The 17,295-nt window shown below is 36.2% G+C and overlaps 1 protein-coding gene across 14 annotated transcripts in view; it reads left to right on the forward strand.

The window, feature by feature from the left end:
- The window catches only part of ppfia2 (PTPRF interacting protein alpha 2), a 188,186-nt gene that overhangs the window by 53,808 nt on the left and 117,083 nt on the right, over window positions 1–17,295 (forward strand). For 3 of the 14 annotated variants that reach the window (XM_051890703.1, XM_051890704.1, XM_051890707.1), the window contains exon 1: window positions 10,395–10,767. The exons of the other annotated variants lie outside the window; for them this stretch is intronic. In XM_051890703.1, coding sequence (XP_051746663.1) covers window positions 10,687–10,767 — 81 coding nt within the window. In that variant the 5' untranslated portion in view covers window positions 10,395–10,686. Of the gene's footprint in view, window positions 1–10,394; window positions 10,768–17,295 lie in introns of those variants that run through there. 14 annotated transcript variants of the gene reach the window in all.

The raw sequence follows: 17,295 nt of genomic DNA on the forward strand, positions 1-17,295 counted from the left end.
CATTTGAATTGTACGTTTTTAAAACATAATTCATCCATAAATGAAAATTCTGTCAACATTTGCTCAACGATATGTCTCGGTTTTTGAAAAATAACCAGGTCACTCTTACATAGCTTGGAAGACATAAGGCATATTCTCTTTCTCTCTCTGTCTCTCCAGATTGTGGCAGACTGCTCTCTGTCTCTGCATTCTAATGCATGTGTGGTGATGTATTTTGGCAGACTTGAGGGTGACTCATACTTTTGGGGACTTGTTAAACCTCTCGTTACTCTGGAACTTTGCTATACGCGTGCTATGAAATCTCTATGTAGAGCCGATTTTGCCCAAACACAATGAGCAGAAAAGGAGGATTGAGGCTGATCATCGCCAAAGGAAGATTTGGCATGTGTATGTGTAAGAACACTTAGCCGGAATTTAATTTTTTAAAATGTTCTTTGGGGGGGGGGGAATCAAAACACATTGGTATGAGGTTTGAAATCAGATCAAAATCAGATGGAAACTTTTGGTTTTAAAGGTGCAGTGTGTAAATTTTAGCGGCAGCTAGCGGTGAGGTTGCGAATTGCAATATAGAGAAGTTATGGTGGCCAACACAGGACAAAAATGTTGTTAAAGGTGTCACAAACACGCTCTGTAGAGCAGTTTGTCTGTTTAGGGCTACTGTAGAAACATGGCGGCGCAAAATGGTGGTGTATGTAGATAGAAATGGCTCATTCTAAGGTAATAAAAACATGACAGTTCATTATGTAAGGTCTTTATAGACCACTGAAAACATAGTTATGTATATTAAATTGCATTTCTGTCGATAGATCCTCCTAAAATTTGCACCTTAAGTAGTTTTCATCATTTGGGATGTGTATGCAATGTCATGTGTCCATTCATTTTCACTCATTCTTTCCCCATAAAGTGAATGTGGCTTTCTCTAATATTGTCCAAACTGTCTGAACAGATGGATCAGATTTCATTAGATCTAAAATGCAAGAGCAGACAGTGAGGTCAAGACTGAATGTGACTAAGCAAATCAGAATTGGTTCAAATATATGAGAGGCTACAAATGATGTGTGTGAGGACAGAAATGTTTGATGGTTACTCTTCTGAGAGCCCTGCTGTTCAGCTCTGATTAGTATGATGTATATGCATTAATGTGCAGTAGCATTCATTAACATGCAGATTCAAAACATCACCTCATTATCGAGGCAACCTGGGAAAACATGAGAGAATTCTAAAATTGGAATTTCCTGCGAAAGTAATGGAAAGTAGTCAAGATCTTAAGTCATAATTTATATAGCACATATCTTACTAAATGCTGTTTTACTAGCTAATAACCATTTACTGTGGGGCACAAAGTGGTCATTGATATACATCAATAATGATTAAAAAAAAAAGATAATTTTAAAATGGTACTACATGCATGGTACTATAGACCAGGCTAAATTAAGGTTGAACCACTGCAGTCATATCGACTGTTTTAACAATGTCTTTAGTACCTTTCTGGACCTTGAAAGTGGTAGTTAAATTGCTGTCTATGGACGAGTCATATACCTCTCGGATTTCATCAAAAATATCTTATTTTGTGTCCTGAAGATGAACGAAGGTCTTACGGGTTTGGAACAACATAAGGGTGAGTAATTAATGACAGAAATTTCATTTCTGGGTGAATTAACCCTTTAAAATGTAACACTCACTTTTATAAATAATGCACCATTTCTCTATTTTCCAAGGGTGCTTGGCATGAAAAAAGACCCCTATTCTAAATAAAGACTAGTACAAATGGAAATCCACCCCAGCAACCTCTACAAAGTGAATTTAAAAATCTTTATCCAATAACAACTGCTATTGTCAACCATAAACATAACTCTTTTGCGCTTACTCAACAGAATCACTCAACAATATAAAATAAATACATTATAGACACATGTACTGAGACAAACACAAAAAATAATATTAGATTTGTTTGGGTGACAGTAATCAATCTGGCTGAGGTCACCAACCTATTTTATATTGCTTTACTTTACTTTACTTTACTTTACTTTACTTTACTTTACTTTACTTTACTTTACTTTAGGGGGACCAGATAGCATGCACTAAATTATGTTTGGGGTTTTGAGTATGATCTCAATATTTCCCTGGGTATGTGTGCAAGAGTATGTAACTATAATTGCAGATTGTTTTGTTCTATAATACAAAAGAAGCAATGTCTCATTCAGTTCTACAACTTTAAACACAAAATGCATCATTAAAAAACTGAGAATGTAGCACATTGCAGCATGTATTTACCTTGTTCAGTAAATACTTTTTTATGCTGCATATTATATTTATAAATGGGTCATTGACGAATAAGGTTTTTAAAAGTGTAAAAAAAAAAACCATAATGGAGATATTAATTAATTTTGAAGTTTTATTAAGTGTTACCAATGAGATTATGTGGTTTTTATAATCCATTAACACTGCTTTTGTCATTTTTTACAAGATGGACAAAATTTATCACCAAAAAAGTCATTCAGTTTAACCAAAATTTCGGTTTTACCGAATGACACCTCTGGTTATACCGAATGACGATATTTTCAAACAATGCTAACAGGCTGATATCTAGCTAGCTAGCTAGTTAGCTTGCTAGCTAGCTAATAAAAGGACAATCAAACATTTTATATTTAGTTTTTAAAATTTTTTAATATTACAACATTTTCCATGTTTTATAGCAGTTGAACTGAATGACCTGATGTTTCGGGACATGTGTATGAGCAAGTGAAAACATGAATTTTTCAAATAGTTAAGAGAGAGTTAGCACCTTTGCTTCATGACCACGTGGTCCTTTGCAGGTGTCTGAATGATGTCACATCCTGTCACATGATATTGACCGCATGACTTGATTCAAAATGGTCCCTTTATATTGGTTACTCCGAATGACATCAATGAAATTAATTTTTCCGGACATTCTTTCTCATAACAAAGCAACGACTTCTACACGTAATTTACCATTTTGCACTATGTTGATATATGATATAAAATCATGCCAGAATAAAAATATATACATTTATTACATTTAAGATATTTTAATCACTAATGAAATGGCTGTATTGTCCTTTGGAAGGTTAAACCGAATGACCTTTTGACACGTCAGAATCTTTAAAATACCTTTATAAGTAGCAAAATGTAATTAAAACCTTATAAATTCAATAAAACAGATCTAGTTGTACTACCTTACACACTTTGGATGTCATATCTTCCTTTTTTTATTATTATTAAGGCCTTTTGGACAAAAAAAATGACCCGTCATGTCATTGACCCAATTACAGAATCATGGATCTGTCTAAAGTTGCAAAAGATGATGTTTGCATAATCAGAGCCATAGTATAAAATAAACAACAATTCACTAAACCCCCAATATCAAAATTCATACATAAATCCACATACATTTCAGAGCACGTATAGTTTGTTTGGTTTGGAATGGGATGGGATGTATTGCTGCTTTGCACTGTTGTATATTGCACTCATAATATAAAGCTAACGCTATTCCCCTCTGTAATATCCTGCCTATTTGAATGCTATGCTGACACTGGATCCCTAGCAACATTACATTACTTGTCACAGTCAAGCAGCTGTCAGTTTTTATGGTTTGCTCATCACAGGTGGAACGGAATGCAAAAACTTCTAACTTTTTGCCCCATTCCACCCAGAATATCTGTCTGTACCAATTTATACTAAAATTCTAGCTGATACTAATAAGCTGGATAATTATATTCATGTTATGGCTGATAACTGGTAATTGGCTGATATTAAAATTCTATATTATTTTATCAAAATAAATAAAAAAAATTAAACACTAAAAACTAAAATCTTTCAAGGTCCAGAAAGGTACTAAAGACAACATTAAAATAGTCGACATGACTGCAGTGATTCAACCTTAGTTTTATGAAGTGACGAGAATGCTTTTTGTTGGCAAAAACAAAACAAAAATATCTTCTGTTCTGTGTCATTCTGGTACGTTGTTTACGTTCAGTGCTTTCAGGTTCTGCGTCAGAATGCCGGCTCATTATAGTAGCTGCTACAATCAATATGTGTTAATATTACATCTGTGGAATGGGATGTTGTGTTCTCTGTAGGCAGTGACTCTAATAAGGACAGTTTACCTGCTTGTAACAAGCTCTCGTAAAAGAAAGGTTACATGTTTCCTTTTAATTAGACATCAGCTTTGCTCCATAGCACAGATGCACACACACTGACACGCTATTGAATAACGGCTCTAATTGTGGTGTAGTGTTTTCAGGCACAGATGCTTGTTAGTCCTTATGGAATCAGACGGATGAGAGGCCACCTAGAAACTGGAAATTGATTTGTTTTGCCCATTTGATTGTTGTGAGAGCTCATGTTTTGCACATCCTGTTAAGGCTCAAATTGGAGTGTGAGTAGGTGATAATCAAACTAATTTGAAGGAATGAATGAATGAATGAATGCTGCTAAATTTCTCTGTACTGCACTGACATTGTTGTGCAATTTATATACAGTACTGTATGACTGTGTGTAGTAGGGAATAATAATTTTAATGTCATTGTATAAATACATCATATTTTTTTTAAATAGTTCACCCAAAAATGAAAATTGTCACCATTTACTTCCAAACACATAAGGCTTTCATTCATATATAAATACTGATCAACGCATGCAGAGCACATTAAATATGGTAAACAGAAGCTCAGATGTGCTGTCTTAACAAGCAAGAACCGATGAGGTTTGTTCTTGAGTGTCACGCAAGAATGGTTGAGTTTTACTATATCTAATATGTGCGTTGACTAATGTTTATATGAGCAATATCATATGAGTAGCCGTGCGATATGGCTGTATATCAGCATGGCTATGATTCGGTCATAAGTAATCACAGCGTGCTGATATACAGCCATATCGCACGGCTACGAGTGTGATATTGCACTTATACAACAGTTCGACGGCACAAGTGTGTAAATAAATAAGAAACCACAACGGATTGTCTATAAAAATCCTCTTTTGAGAGGAACTACTTCCTTCCACCATGGATTCAAATCTCAAGTTGACAGTTTAACAGTTGAGCCCAAACCTCTGTTACTAATTCTAAAATGTGACTAGTAAAGAAAGAAACGTTGAGTCACTTCATTGAAACTCATTGTAATATGTTAAAGCAATAAGCCCCAAGAAGCCTTGGTTTACAGTAAATATATTTATGACAGGTAAGGGGCGTTGTTAGGCACAATGCAGAACGGAGTTTTACAACAGCTTCGAACGTGGCGCAACCAATCAGAATCAAGGGCCGGAACTATCCGTTTTATAAAGAGTATTATTAGAGAGATCGCCTGAGCAAGAGTATTACCTGCATCTAGCCGATATTCTTCATCTTGTATTCATAATCACAAAATCAGTTTGAATGTCTGCTGAGGAAAGCGATCTTTGTCTTTGTCCTTTTAACATCAGGCTGTCATTACTCCCATGACAGCTCTAGTCAATGCATTTGTCAGTTGTGTCTCGTAAGATGTTCTTTAAAGTAAAAACAACTTCCTTGTTTCAGTCCATTTCAATATAAAAGTCTGACTGACCGACTCACTCATAAAGACAGTCTTTGCCGCCATCTAATGGCGTATTAATGTAACTTTCACTGAAGTCAAAATCACTAATGGACTCTCTCAATGCCAAAAAATATGGCATGTTATTTATATAAAATATTATTTATTGAACAATAATATTTAAATTAACAACAATAGCCATTATGACAGTATAAGAATTAAAATAGGAAATAAACACAGCAAACAGTTCAAAATCAGCACTCTAGTTAGTACAGGATTTAATTTCAATTTAAAGTTATGAAACTTAATATAGCCCTTAAGCCAAATCTATAGCTCTGGAACAAGTAATAGATTAAAAAGATCAAAGATTGCCCGTTTGATATACCCAAAACAAATTATTCCTTTATGTTTAAACACTATCTACATAAGAGCCAGTGGCAAATTCCCGAAGGACTGGCCGAGATGAAGCTGTTCTCTGAGGGTACATGAGCGCTGAACGGTCGCTGACGGCCTAGAGCTCACTTCTCCGAAAGCACCTAAACAAATTTTTAAATAGACGCACTATGTTTACATATAAATCACATATCTTAGGTATAAACAACTAAATTCTCTTCTAAAAAAAACTATCAAAACTACATTCCGTTACAAAATAACAGTATCTATAAAAATATGGTGGGTTTGGTCGTCCACCATGACACTCGCTGTGAGAATGCTGACAGTGGAGTGATTCAAATGGTGAAACGGTTCCCGTGGCGATACTGGTAGAATATCGCATGGCTGGAAAGACCTCTCAGCCAATCAGATTTGAGAACCAGAATAAACTGTTGTATAAATGTGAATAAAAGCCTAAATTAAATGATGAAAAAAAAAAAATTGGGTGAACTTTATGGGTGAAAAATGTTTTGATGAGGAAAAAATACTTTAAAGCACAAAAAAAAAAAAAAATTAAGCAGGATATGGAAATTCTATAGTTGCACATATAAACAATATGATAGTTGATGAAATACTGTACAGTGCAAAATTCTGGAAGAAAATATTTGAGTACTGAATGGCATTTTAATATTATGTACAAATCTGATTGATTAACAGTATAACATTTCTTAATATAATAAAATCTTTTGTACAAAAAATAATAATTGTTCACTTAACTTACAGTTGTCTCTGCATTGGATATGGGACAGGAGAAAATATTTTAACACTGAAAAAATTGCACACTTGCAGACGCATCATTATTTCTTAAATCACCAGGTTAAAGAAATATGAAATTGTGAGCAGTTACAGATTGATTTACATGACTCGTCATATCTCTTTCTTTTTTTTTTAATCGGAGAAGCTGAATGATTGCATTGGAAAGAACCAGGGAAGTCTTGGATGGAGTTCCTTTGTGATATCATCAGTGACGTCATTAGAACAGAACAGAGAGATTTCATTGGCCGTTTTCAACCAATAAGCTTTCGGGTCCAAGTCCTTTCACACACGTCTCATTACCGTCGACACACATCTTATACGCATGTTCACATTTTTTGAAGTCATAAAAAAGATGTTTAGACATATTAGACGTGCTTAGAAATATTTGGGGGAGAATATCCTCTGGCTAGACTGGAATTGTTTTTCAGGCAGTAGTGAAGGAGACACATCTGTGCTAGCAGAGGCTGCTGCTGTTTTTATAGTAGGGAGAGTGACAAGGCTTGGCATGTTTTGCGGCCACAATCCAAGCCTCCTGGCCTGGCGTACCCCCCCCACCCCCAAGGGGAGAGCCCACGCATGCTCTCTCTCTCTCTCTCTCTCTCTCTCTCTCTCTCTCTCTCTCTCTCTCTCTCTCTCTCTGTGTGTCCTCTCAGGTTGCTCAGAAGCCCCATCTGGTGCATCTCTATGCCTTTGTACCCTGGCAGGACATTTGGAAGCAGAGATCAGTCCCCCCCCCTTTAGGGAGGAAAGATTTTTGAGAGATGCTCAAAATTATCCATTGTAGCATGTTCATATCTTTCTGCTGCCTTCATAGTATTGTCTCATAAGACTATTGCTGATGCCCATTAGTGGAAACAGTGTTACGAGTCAGTGTTTCGATTATAGCATATTTCACAAGGGTTTAAAACCTTTATACTAGAATCACAGCAAAAATAATAAAAATAGCACCATTATTCTTTATTTTAGTCATCCACTGGAACTGAAACTCATCTAAAGATGATTGCTAGTCTGTAGACAAGGACAAAATATGTATTAGTATGGAAAAAATACCTCAGATGCCCTTTTGGATGTGAATTTCAGTAATGTTTGCTTCCAGTTTCACTTAAACAGGAGGAAAAATCCCATATTAAAGGGGTGGTTGATTATGATTTTACTTTTTTAACTTTAGTTAGTGTGTAATGTTGCTGTTTGAGATTTTCTTTTAAAGAATTTGCTGTTTAAATACTACAACAAACGACTGGTAGAGACTACAACCAGCTTCTTTCCGGGTTTGTGACATCACTAACCCTAAAATTTACATAAACACCGCCCCTGAGAACACGCAACAAAGGGGGTGAGGCCATGTTGGGCTGCTTTAGAGAAGAGGAAGAGTTGTTATTAGTAGAGTGTTATTGTCATGTCGTCATTTTACGCCAGACTGCTTTACAAACGAGGGTCAATTCAATGCTGGATTTACACAAAAGATCAACATGACGGCACATGCTAGTCGATGAGTTGAATCAACTCCACAGCAACTACATACATTTATCCACTAACCATTCAGAAACATCCAGTTGCATTCTATAAATTGTAACTTCTTCCTGAGTCTCTCCATCAGTTTCTGACTCCGGTTTGAACAATGTAAGCCTGAACACCACTACTGACAATCATCATTTTGGCTGCGTGAGATTCTCCAGCTTTGTTATTGTTGAGCAACCAAAGCACGAGCTGTTAAAACTCCGCCCTTTTTTGGAAAGTGGGCCGGGAGCAGCAGCTCATTTGCATTTAAAGGGACACGCACAAAAACGTGTTTTTGCTCACACCCAAATAGGGGCAAATTTGACAAGCTATAATAAATGATCTATGGGGTATTTTGAGCTGAAACTTCACAGACACATTCTGGGGACGCCAGAGACTTATATTACATCTTGTAAAAGGGGCATTATAGGTCCTCTTTAAAGGAGATACTGCATGTCTAGAGTCTTGCATATCCTCATGCTAAAACCATTTAGAATCCTTAGTAACCACAAATTGTGATTGTATTGTCAACTACAGGTATTGCATGGCATGGTTATCCCATGAGATTACTTACTGGTTTATAATCTATGCACTTATGGAGACTTGTACAATTCAAGGAGCGTGCTCACCATCATGGCCCATACATGTTGAGAGGCATGTATGAAATTGATTGAATAAAGTCTGGTAAATGGACTTCTGCTAAGCCAGCCTTTGCAGATTTGATTATCTTCCTCAACAATGGCTACATGTATTTTCAGAAAAGCCAAGAAATGGAGCCAAATTGAGCGAGTCCCTCCAGTGTGCCCATGTCAATAGAAACACTAAATTAAAAGAGCTCCTTATTAACTGAAAGAAAGCTTATTCTGGTCAATGCTAAAGCCATTCTAAATGGTTGGTTTGCATTTTTTTTTTTTTTTTTAAAGAGGTGAATTGGCGAATTATATTGATCCTAAACACTCTTGTTTTTAAAAGCAGGTCTGGGACTGGAGACCTTGAAAATGCAATGAATGCAGTTGTATTTGGAACAATCTTAAATAATTGCAAAACAGTATAAACATACATGTTCTGTACTTATACACAGTCCATATTTTGTTTGTCATTTATGTCAGAGTTAATACTTCTGACAAAATTCCCTGTGACTTTGCAATCGAAAGCACAAGATCACTCTGAAGGATGATGAGCAACAGGGTATATATAACATGTTGTTATATACATGTTGTTAGTTATATATATATATATATATATATATATATATATATATATATGTGTGTGTGTGTATATATATGTGTGTGTGTGTGTGTGTATATATATATATATATGTGTGTGTGTGTTTGTGTGTGTGTGTGTGTGTGTGTGTATAAATGTATGAATTTAATTTAAATAAAAATCGACAAAAATAACTCTGAGAAATATTTACTGGAGTAAAAAGTGTCAACCCCACATGAAAAAATACTATAGTAATTTAAAGTAAATATGGTTCAAAAACACTATAGTATTTACTATAAATTACCATAGTATTTTTTTACTTATACTATAGTAAAGTACTTGAATTAATTTGTTGTGGTAATTCTATAGTTGCTGTGGTAATATAACAACTATAGTAATATAAACAAATTACTTTACCTAATACTGTACTAAGTTTTCTACAACTATAGGGTAGACTATATTATACTACAATACAGTTTACTGTAGTAAAAACTAATGTATACTACAGTATTTATTACAGTTTATCAGTTCACTATAGTTAATACTACAGTATGCTGTAGCATTCACTAACAAATTGTTGCAAATACTATAATAAAATACTACAATTTACTATAGTATGATTCAAAAACACTATAGTATTTACTATAAATTACTATAGTATTTTTTCATGTACTAACCCTGGTTTTCCCTACAAAATACTCCTAAAGTACTTGGCACCTGGTGTTATCATTGAATACTTTAAAATAAGGAGCGTTGTTTCCCTAGAGGGCATTTATATATTTGTTTATGGGACCCTAAAACATACAATCGCACGCAGCTCATAAATATGCAACTCACTATCTCTGAGCATAAACAGGGAGAGTACCCATGTAGCCACGCCCACGTCGGATTCTAATATCCGATTGGTTTACCGGCAGTGATGCTGCATAATGATGTGAGGAGGCAGCAGCTTATCGAACAGATGGGCTGGTCCAGCACACGGGTACACAGCATCCGTGCTGTGATCATGGAGCCTGCTGCTGTATATATCAGTGACATTTCACATCCCTGATTGATTATGTCAGCGTTTTACTGACTTATTATTCATACAACGTGCATAAAAAGGGGCGCAGTTATAATTTCTGTCATTCTATGTGGATGCGAGGAGTCCAGCGTCAGTTGGGGAAACACTGATCTGTGATCAGTTGAACTTGACGACAAGGATTTAATTCATACTGTGCAGCTGGAGACATACTGCTGATCACTTCTGCGTTGCATTGGGGGAAATATGATTTTCTCAGACATGAACACGGGGACTAACTCCCCAAAGGTCCACCCGCCGAACGGGACGAGATTTTACACGTACCAGGCGAGTATTTAAAGTGTTTAATGGCCAAAAACTAATGCAAACTGCTTGGTATGTTTCTTTATGCTCCTTATGATTATTGTTTGCAGTTAAGGGTCGCTTTTGTTTGACATGTCCATGATGCAGTAACGTTACGTTGTTTTTAATCGCAAGGAGCTCGCGCAAAATTGCGCACTCAGAGTTTGGCGGTATAGTTTTACACAGAATAGGCTCGGTTGACAGTTTTAATCGCATTTAGGATTGAGTTCAGCACTAAACTGTCACCATATTGATGTTAGTTAAGTCTGAACTGAAGGTTTAAAGGCGTTAACCAGCAGTAGGATTGAGCGCGCGCATTCCTCTGGAGGCGCGAGCGCTTTATAAATACACCATGCTGCTAGGACAGTGGCTTATATTGATAGTATTTTGATTAAGTGTGGTTTTCACTTCATTCTATAGTCCATTAAGAGGCTAAACAATCTGGAAGTCATGTAATTTTAATCCTGTGTAGCTAAAATGATCATCTTTATTGTGTTTACGATTAAAAGGGTAATGGATATGAGAACCGAGGCTAGTCACACATTTTTACTCCAGTAAATATTTCTCAGGGTAGTGTTATTGTTGAAAGTAATTTTCTGTACAGTCGCATAGTTTAATGTCTTGGCTCCAAAAAAATCCCATGAACATTTCCAGCGTTTTTGCCTAGGAATAAATATATAGTTAATTGAGCACCCGTTGACCTTTTGTGACAACATGCCCCAATAGCAGTACATGTTGAACGTGCCATTAAGCAGCATGATATAGACTTTTCAGCAAAACTTAAATGATAAAATAATTAATAAAAACACCCAAAATGGAAAAGGTAACATCAAATCATTTTTTTTATTTATTTATTTATTTTTTTTACAATAAATCGTTGTGTTGCATGTTATTATTATTATTAACAAACTGTTAATTTGTTTAATAATAACACTAATAATGTCAACTTCTTAATGTGACAACTTGCCCCGGTTTAATCTTTGATCGTTATGCACCAGTGGTATATAATCTTGATGTGCTGAATTGCATGCACTGCTCAGCTGTGACCCAAATCTCATGCATTGGAATGAGGACAGTGTCTTTAGATATTGATTCCTGTAATGGGAGGCCATGGTAACCAAGGCAGTCATGATATCAGTGGCTTTAGAGATGATGATTTCATCTGAGTGCTTTTCAACAGGTGCCGCAGATGCTTGTTTAACCATCTGTATTGATATTTGTTTGTGGATTATAGAGGTTTATTTTTGGTTACCCTGTGTACTAAAAATACTGTGGCATGGTTTACCTCCTGTTGTTTATAGGTTTGCTTCTTTTGAGTGAGCATGTTTTCATTATGCCATGTTTCTGTGTGTTTGTGTGTGTAGTATCAGCTTGTCTCATCATTAGCAGAGAGTTGCTCCCCATGGAAAACAGCCTGAGAGATTTTCCCCCTGATTTCAAACGGCACGAACTATCGTGTTCTGTCCTGACAGTCTATTTCCCAGGTACAGCCACAGCATGAACAATCTGAACAATCTAAGCACGCAACACGAAGATGAGCTAGTGCTTTGAAAGCAACACGCTTGTTTACCGCAGTATAGGTCTTGATTGGTTTTGCTTCTGGACCCTGAATTTAAATTTGGACACCCACAAACACAGTACCAGTCCAGAATTGTTCATTTTAAAGTTGTAAACAAAAATGTACCTTAAACCAGTGGTTCTCAAACAGGGGTCTTCAGCAAACTTCCAAGGGGGCTGCAGGATAACTTAAAATTATTTATATATATATACATATTAGGGCTGTCAAAATTAACAGATGTGATTAAAAAATATTTAACACAGTTAACTTGTCAGAGCTGTACGGCTCTATGATCGGTAGTAAATGCTTCTCCATCTGAAAGCCAGAGGGCGCTCTTGCGCAGAAACTCTAAATATGCCCTGCCGCAGAAGTAGATAATGTGTCATATCGCTGTAGCTGAATAAACAGAAGACTGAAACGCTTTGATTGATTAAACATGACTAATAAACACACGACTGCCTTATTCTGTGTAAGAAGCCACATCATCTCACAGAAGGATGCTCAACTTTAGTTATGAAGTGAGTTTGGAGTGAAAACATGTTATTAAATGTTGTCTTTTGTTAGACAAGATGTTAACAAATGCTTCTCATGTCTGGAAAGATGTTTGACGCGTGTTGCTTTTTCAAATGCACATTATAAGTGACTCAAACTCGCAGTGCTTTCAGATGGATTAGCATTTGGAGCCATACTTCATTGAAAAGCTGTGCATAAAAAAATAATTGCAGCCTTTGCGATTTCATAATCACACTAAAAATAATTTAGGCAATTTAATTTACAATCACTGTTAGCAGTTTAATTGAAGGTAGAAGCAATGAGCTCCTGGAAATAATGAATTACATATTAACACTAATTAGGATATATAGAAATTTGGGAATGTGCATGTTGATCCAGATATTGCGTCATCTGAAGTCCTCGCAGGAGTTGGAGCCGTCTCTTCAAAGGTGTTGGTCATCTGAGGTCTTCTTAAGAGGCTGGATCCAAACTGAAGCTGATGTACTCTAGTCACCTCGGGACGGGCGTCCCGAGATAAAACAGAAAAGCAAATGGAGAATAATTAGTGTAGCTGCTGTTCATAACATTAAGCAAAGATAGTCATGTGCAATTGATCTGATATGAGATGCATTATGTGAATGCTTGGCTAAAGAGACGCGTCTTTAATCTAGATTTAAACTGGGTGAGCAAGTCTGAGCCCCAAACATTATCAGGAAGGCTATTCCAGAGTTTAGGAGCCAATTGTGAAAAAACTCTTCCTCTTTTAGTGGACTTAGATATCCTAGGTACAACCAGAAGTCCAGAGTTTTGTGATCTTAAAGAGCGTGAAGGATTGTAGGGCGATAGAAGATCGGTTAAGTACAATCAATAAAGTATTGTGTGATAAATCGTGCAGCCCTAATATGGAGCAGTTTATGCAAATGTGTATTATTTTACAAGTCATGCACTATGGTAAAAGTGCTTTTAGTTCATGACAGTATTGTGCATGATACCATGCAAAAATAATTCTTTACTGATTGATAATCTGCCCCTGTAATCATAATTTGTGTGAAAAAGAATGAAAAAGTTTTTGGTGTTTTACTGCCTGTAGTGTTCATTTCAGCTGGAAACTGCAGTGAAATGTGCATATAGGTATTGGTATTTCCAATGAGCTGGGGGTTTGAATTGACACATTTTCTAAATTCATCACAACAAATGAAGAGTTTGGTTCCAAAACGCTATAAATCCATTTTTATTAATTTGAGTAAAAATTTGTTTTCTTTATCAAGAAAGTGGCAAGATGAAAACCACTATTTTCTGTTTCAAACTTTCACATAGCATCTTTTTCCTTATAAAAAACATAAAAAATTCAAATCTAGATTTTGATTTTCAAAGGTTTATTATAAAAACTGATTATTTTTTCCCCAAAATGCAATAAATCCATGACACGTTATTTTTTTTTTTTCAAAATGCAATTAATCCATCAATATAAAATTTATTTTTCATATTGAAAATACACACAAGTAAGTTGATTCACATATATGACAGCCTCTGAACTTTGTCAATACTAATCTTATATACAGGCATTTGACTAAAAATACATTCAGTCGTCGCTCCCAAAATGAATTCAACGAGTCATCTTGTTAATGTTATAAATTAATTATGTCTCCATTTGTCATTACCGATTAAAGAGTATCTGGCGCCACCGCACGGCTAAAATAAACACATTTGCAGAGTACATTGGAATTTACTACAACTACCCAGGGGTGTCGCAATACTGGTGTGACAAAGTAAAATATAGCTGATAAATCCTTGTCTGACAGTGCAGATTTTGACAATCATGTTGTTGTTGTTTTCAGATGTTTAAAATCAAAACTAGCAATGCCAGATTCGAGAATTAATCATTCTTGGCTTTTAAAAACTGTTCATGATTCAGTTTTGGGGAAGTTTGATGCTGTCGTGGAACAAGCAACAGCCGGCATTTTTCCTCCTCCCGACTCGAGTGCCTCATCTTCTTATTCACCTCACGTAAATGATTATATTTCGATGGCTTACGTTTCTTCCCCACTGCAGAAACCACCACAGGTTTGTCAATGCTGTCAAAATTATTCATTTTTCTGTTTTTGTTGATCACAAAGTACAAAGTAGATAAGGAAAACTAGGATGCCGGGTGTATTCATAGCGCCGCCATTACTGTTTACAATGCGTGGAATGGTGCGCTGTGATTGGTTGAGCGGATATATCGCATTCTGCAGTGAAAGGAGGCTGGCGTTTTGGAAAGAAAGGGAGAAAACATGACAGAATAACAATTAATAAATGACTTTTCAATACCGAAGAGATACAATACTGATTTTGGCCGAAACTAATTTTTTTTTTTTTTTTGTTTATCGTATTTTGGAACCAAACTCTTAAAATGTTGCCATTGCCTCTTGATTTTTGATGCTCTCATCAGGTGTGGTCGTATTAATGTAGTCCTGTACTTTTAATTTTTTCACGTGCTTTTTGTTTATTTTGACTATCTTCAACCAAGTGATTGATGATTGATTTTGAGTATGATTGGACAGCCTTTGACGTTAGTAACACATGACATGGGGAGTGATTGCTATTCTAACTACACACAGTTATATGGTTATTATGAATGTTATTATTTGCATTAGATTTGTTTTCTCCTGCTTTTCGACCGTTTCCCATTGTCACTTGCTTTTTCTTCCTCTGTATTTTTCACACATATAATTGAATGCTTCCTTATCAGGCTGGTGTGTGTTTCTAGCACTCTGTTTTGTTGTACAGATGATATTTCTTATTTTTTCTGCATTCCTCTCCAGACCAAACACTGTGCAGAGTCAATATTAGTGTTGGCGTAGCGAAGCACATCTTCAGTGCTGTTGGCTGCAGTGTGTGCATTCTCCAAAGCTGTGTGTATGTCTGTGGGTTTGTGTGTGTGTGTAGGGTTAGTTGAGCACAAAGCTTGATTTGTTAATAGCGTTTGCATGAAGTAAGGAACAAATATAGCATCAGCGAAAGACTCTGTATTAGCGCACACCTGTCTACTGTAATATGTGAAATTTGAGTCTAAACTAATAGTGGTTTAGCTCACTGATCCTGCATTAAATTCAAGGTATAAATGGATTACAGATTGAATTCTTTAGGTAAGACAGCTCTTACCATTAAAAAAAAAAAAAGAAAAAGGAAAAAATATACAAAACGTATAGCCCTTTGCATCTGGTACTGTGTCGTAAAGTGTGATGAGAATAATTTCATTCACCTTGTCCTCTCCCCTCGTAGCCAGTGCAGCTTTTACCCAGGCACAGATAATAAAAGCCAGTGAAGGGTGGCTTCCTGGCTTATCCTTTGGGATTAGTGGGAAAATGAGAGGTTGTGGGGGTCTTTGGTTTTGTTAATCAGGGGCGATCACTGTTGTCTAATGTGAGAAATGTGAGCAGCATAAAAAAATATTAATATAATAATTAAGAGTTCATTTAACAGGAGTAAAATTAACAATTTACACAGTTATGTAGCTAAAGGACAAAGTGTACTTCACTTTTTACACGCATGCGAGGGTCAGCGTACAGTTCGCGTGATGTGAATTTTGCCATCAGAATAGTAAACGCGTATTGAACGCGCACCGCCAAATTTGTACATTTTGTACTTTGTACACGCAGGTCACACATGCGCATTTCATTTTTTTTGCAGTAATTTATCCACAAGGTAGCAACCGTGCCCTAGTGGCGTCAAATCACAAGGTAGTTGAAGAAAAACTGCATAAACAGAACAGACCGGAACGCATGCAAGCTACAGCGACAATGGAGGCCAACATAGACGTTTTTTTTTTTTTAAACGCGTCTCGAGATCTTGCGTTTTCCCCCCGATTCCACTGCCCGCATCTTGCGTCTGTGAAAGCAAAAATGTGTGAACTAGCCCTAAGTCTGAACCTTGAGGCGAGCTGAGGTTGCCTTGTGCACAGCTATGGCATATGATATGATGCTGCCCACAAATATTTCTCCTACATAAGAGCTTATTTTTATCAGTTCTTTTGTCTTTGGGTCGTTATATTTCTCACAGATTTCTGCTCGTTCTAAATCAGATAGAGATAATGTAGCACAGTAAAGATTACACTTATATGAATGCATAGTGAGAGAGCGAGTGTGTGAATTAATTCTACCTGGCAGCTTCTCTCTAGTGAAGCTGTGGGTTTTAGTTAATAAGAAATATATGCTAGAACTTTTCAGTTTCTAAGCTATTTTATTGAGAAATCACAGAACAGTGTTGACAATACATTTCTGGGCTACTGAATGATTCTGTGAGCGTGCGCGATCTGCGCTCTACTGTCTGTGTGTGTGCGTAATGTAACAGCGCAGTTTAGAATGGCGATTAACTTATGTGTACAATAAGCTGTTTAAAACAAGCATTCATCTGATCAATATTGAGAATCCAGATGGTATAATCAAACATATCTTGTGGAGCGCTATTGGAGTATGCATTTA

Source organism: Ctenopharyngodon idella, chromosome 4, assembly GCF_019924925.1.
Source record: "Ctenopharyngodon idella isolate HZGC_01 chromosome 4, HZGC01, whole genome shotgun sequence".
Lineage (NCBI taxonomy): Eukaryota > Metazoa > Chordata > Actinopteri > Cypriniformes > Xenocyprididae > Ctenopharyngodon > Ctenopharyngodon idella.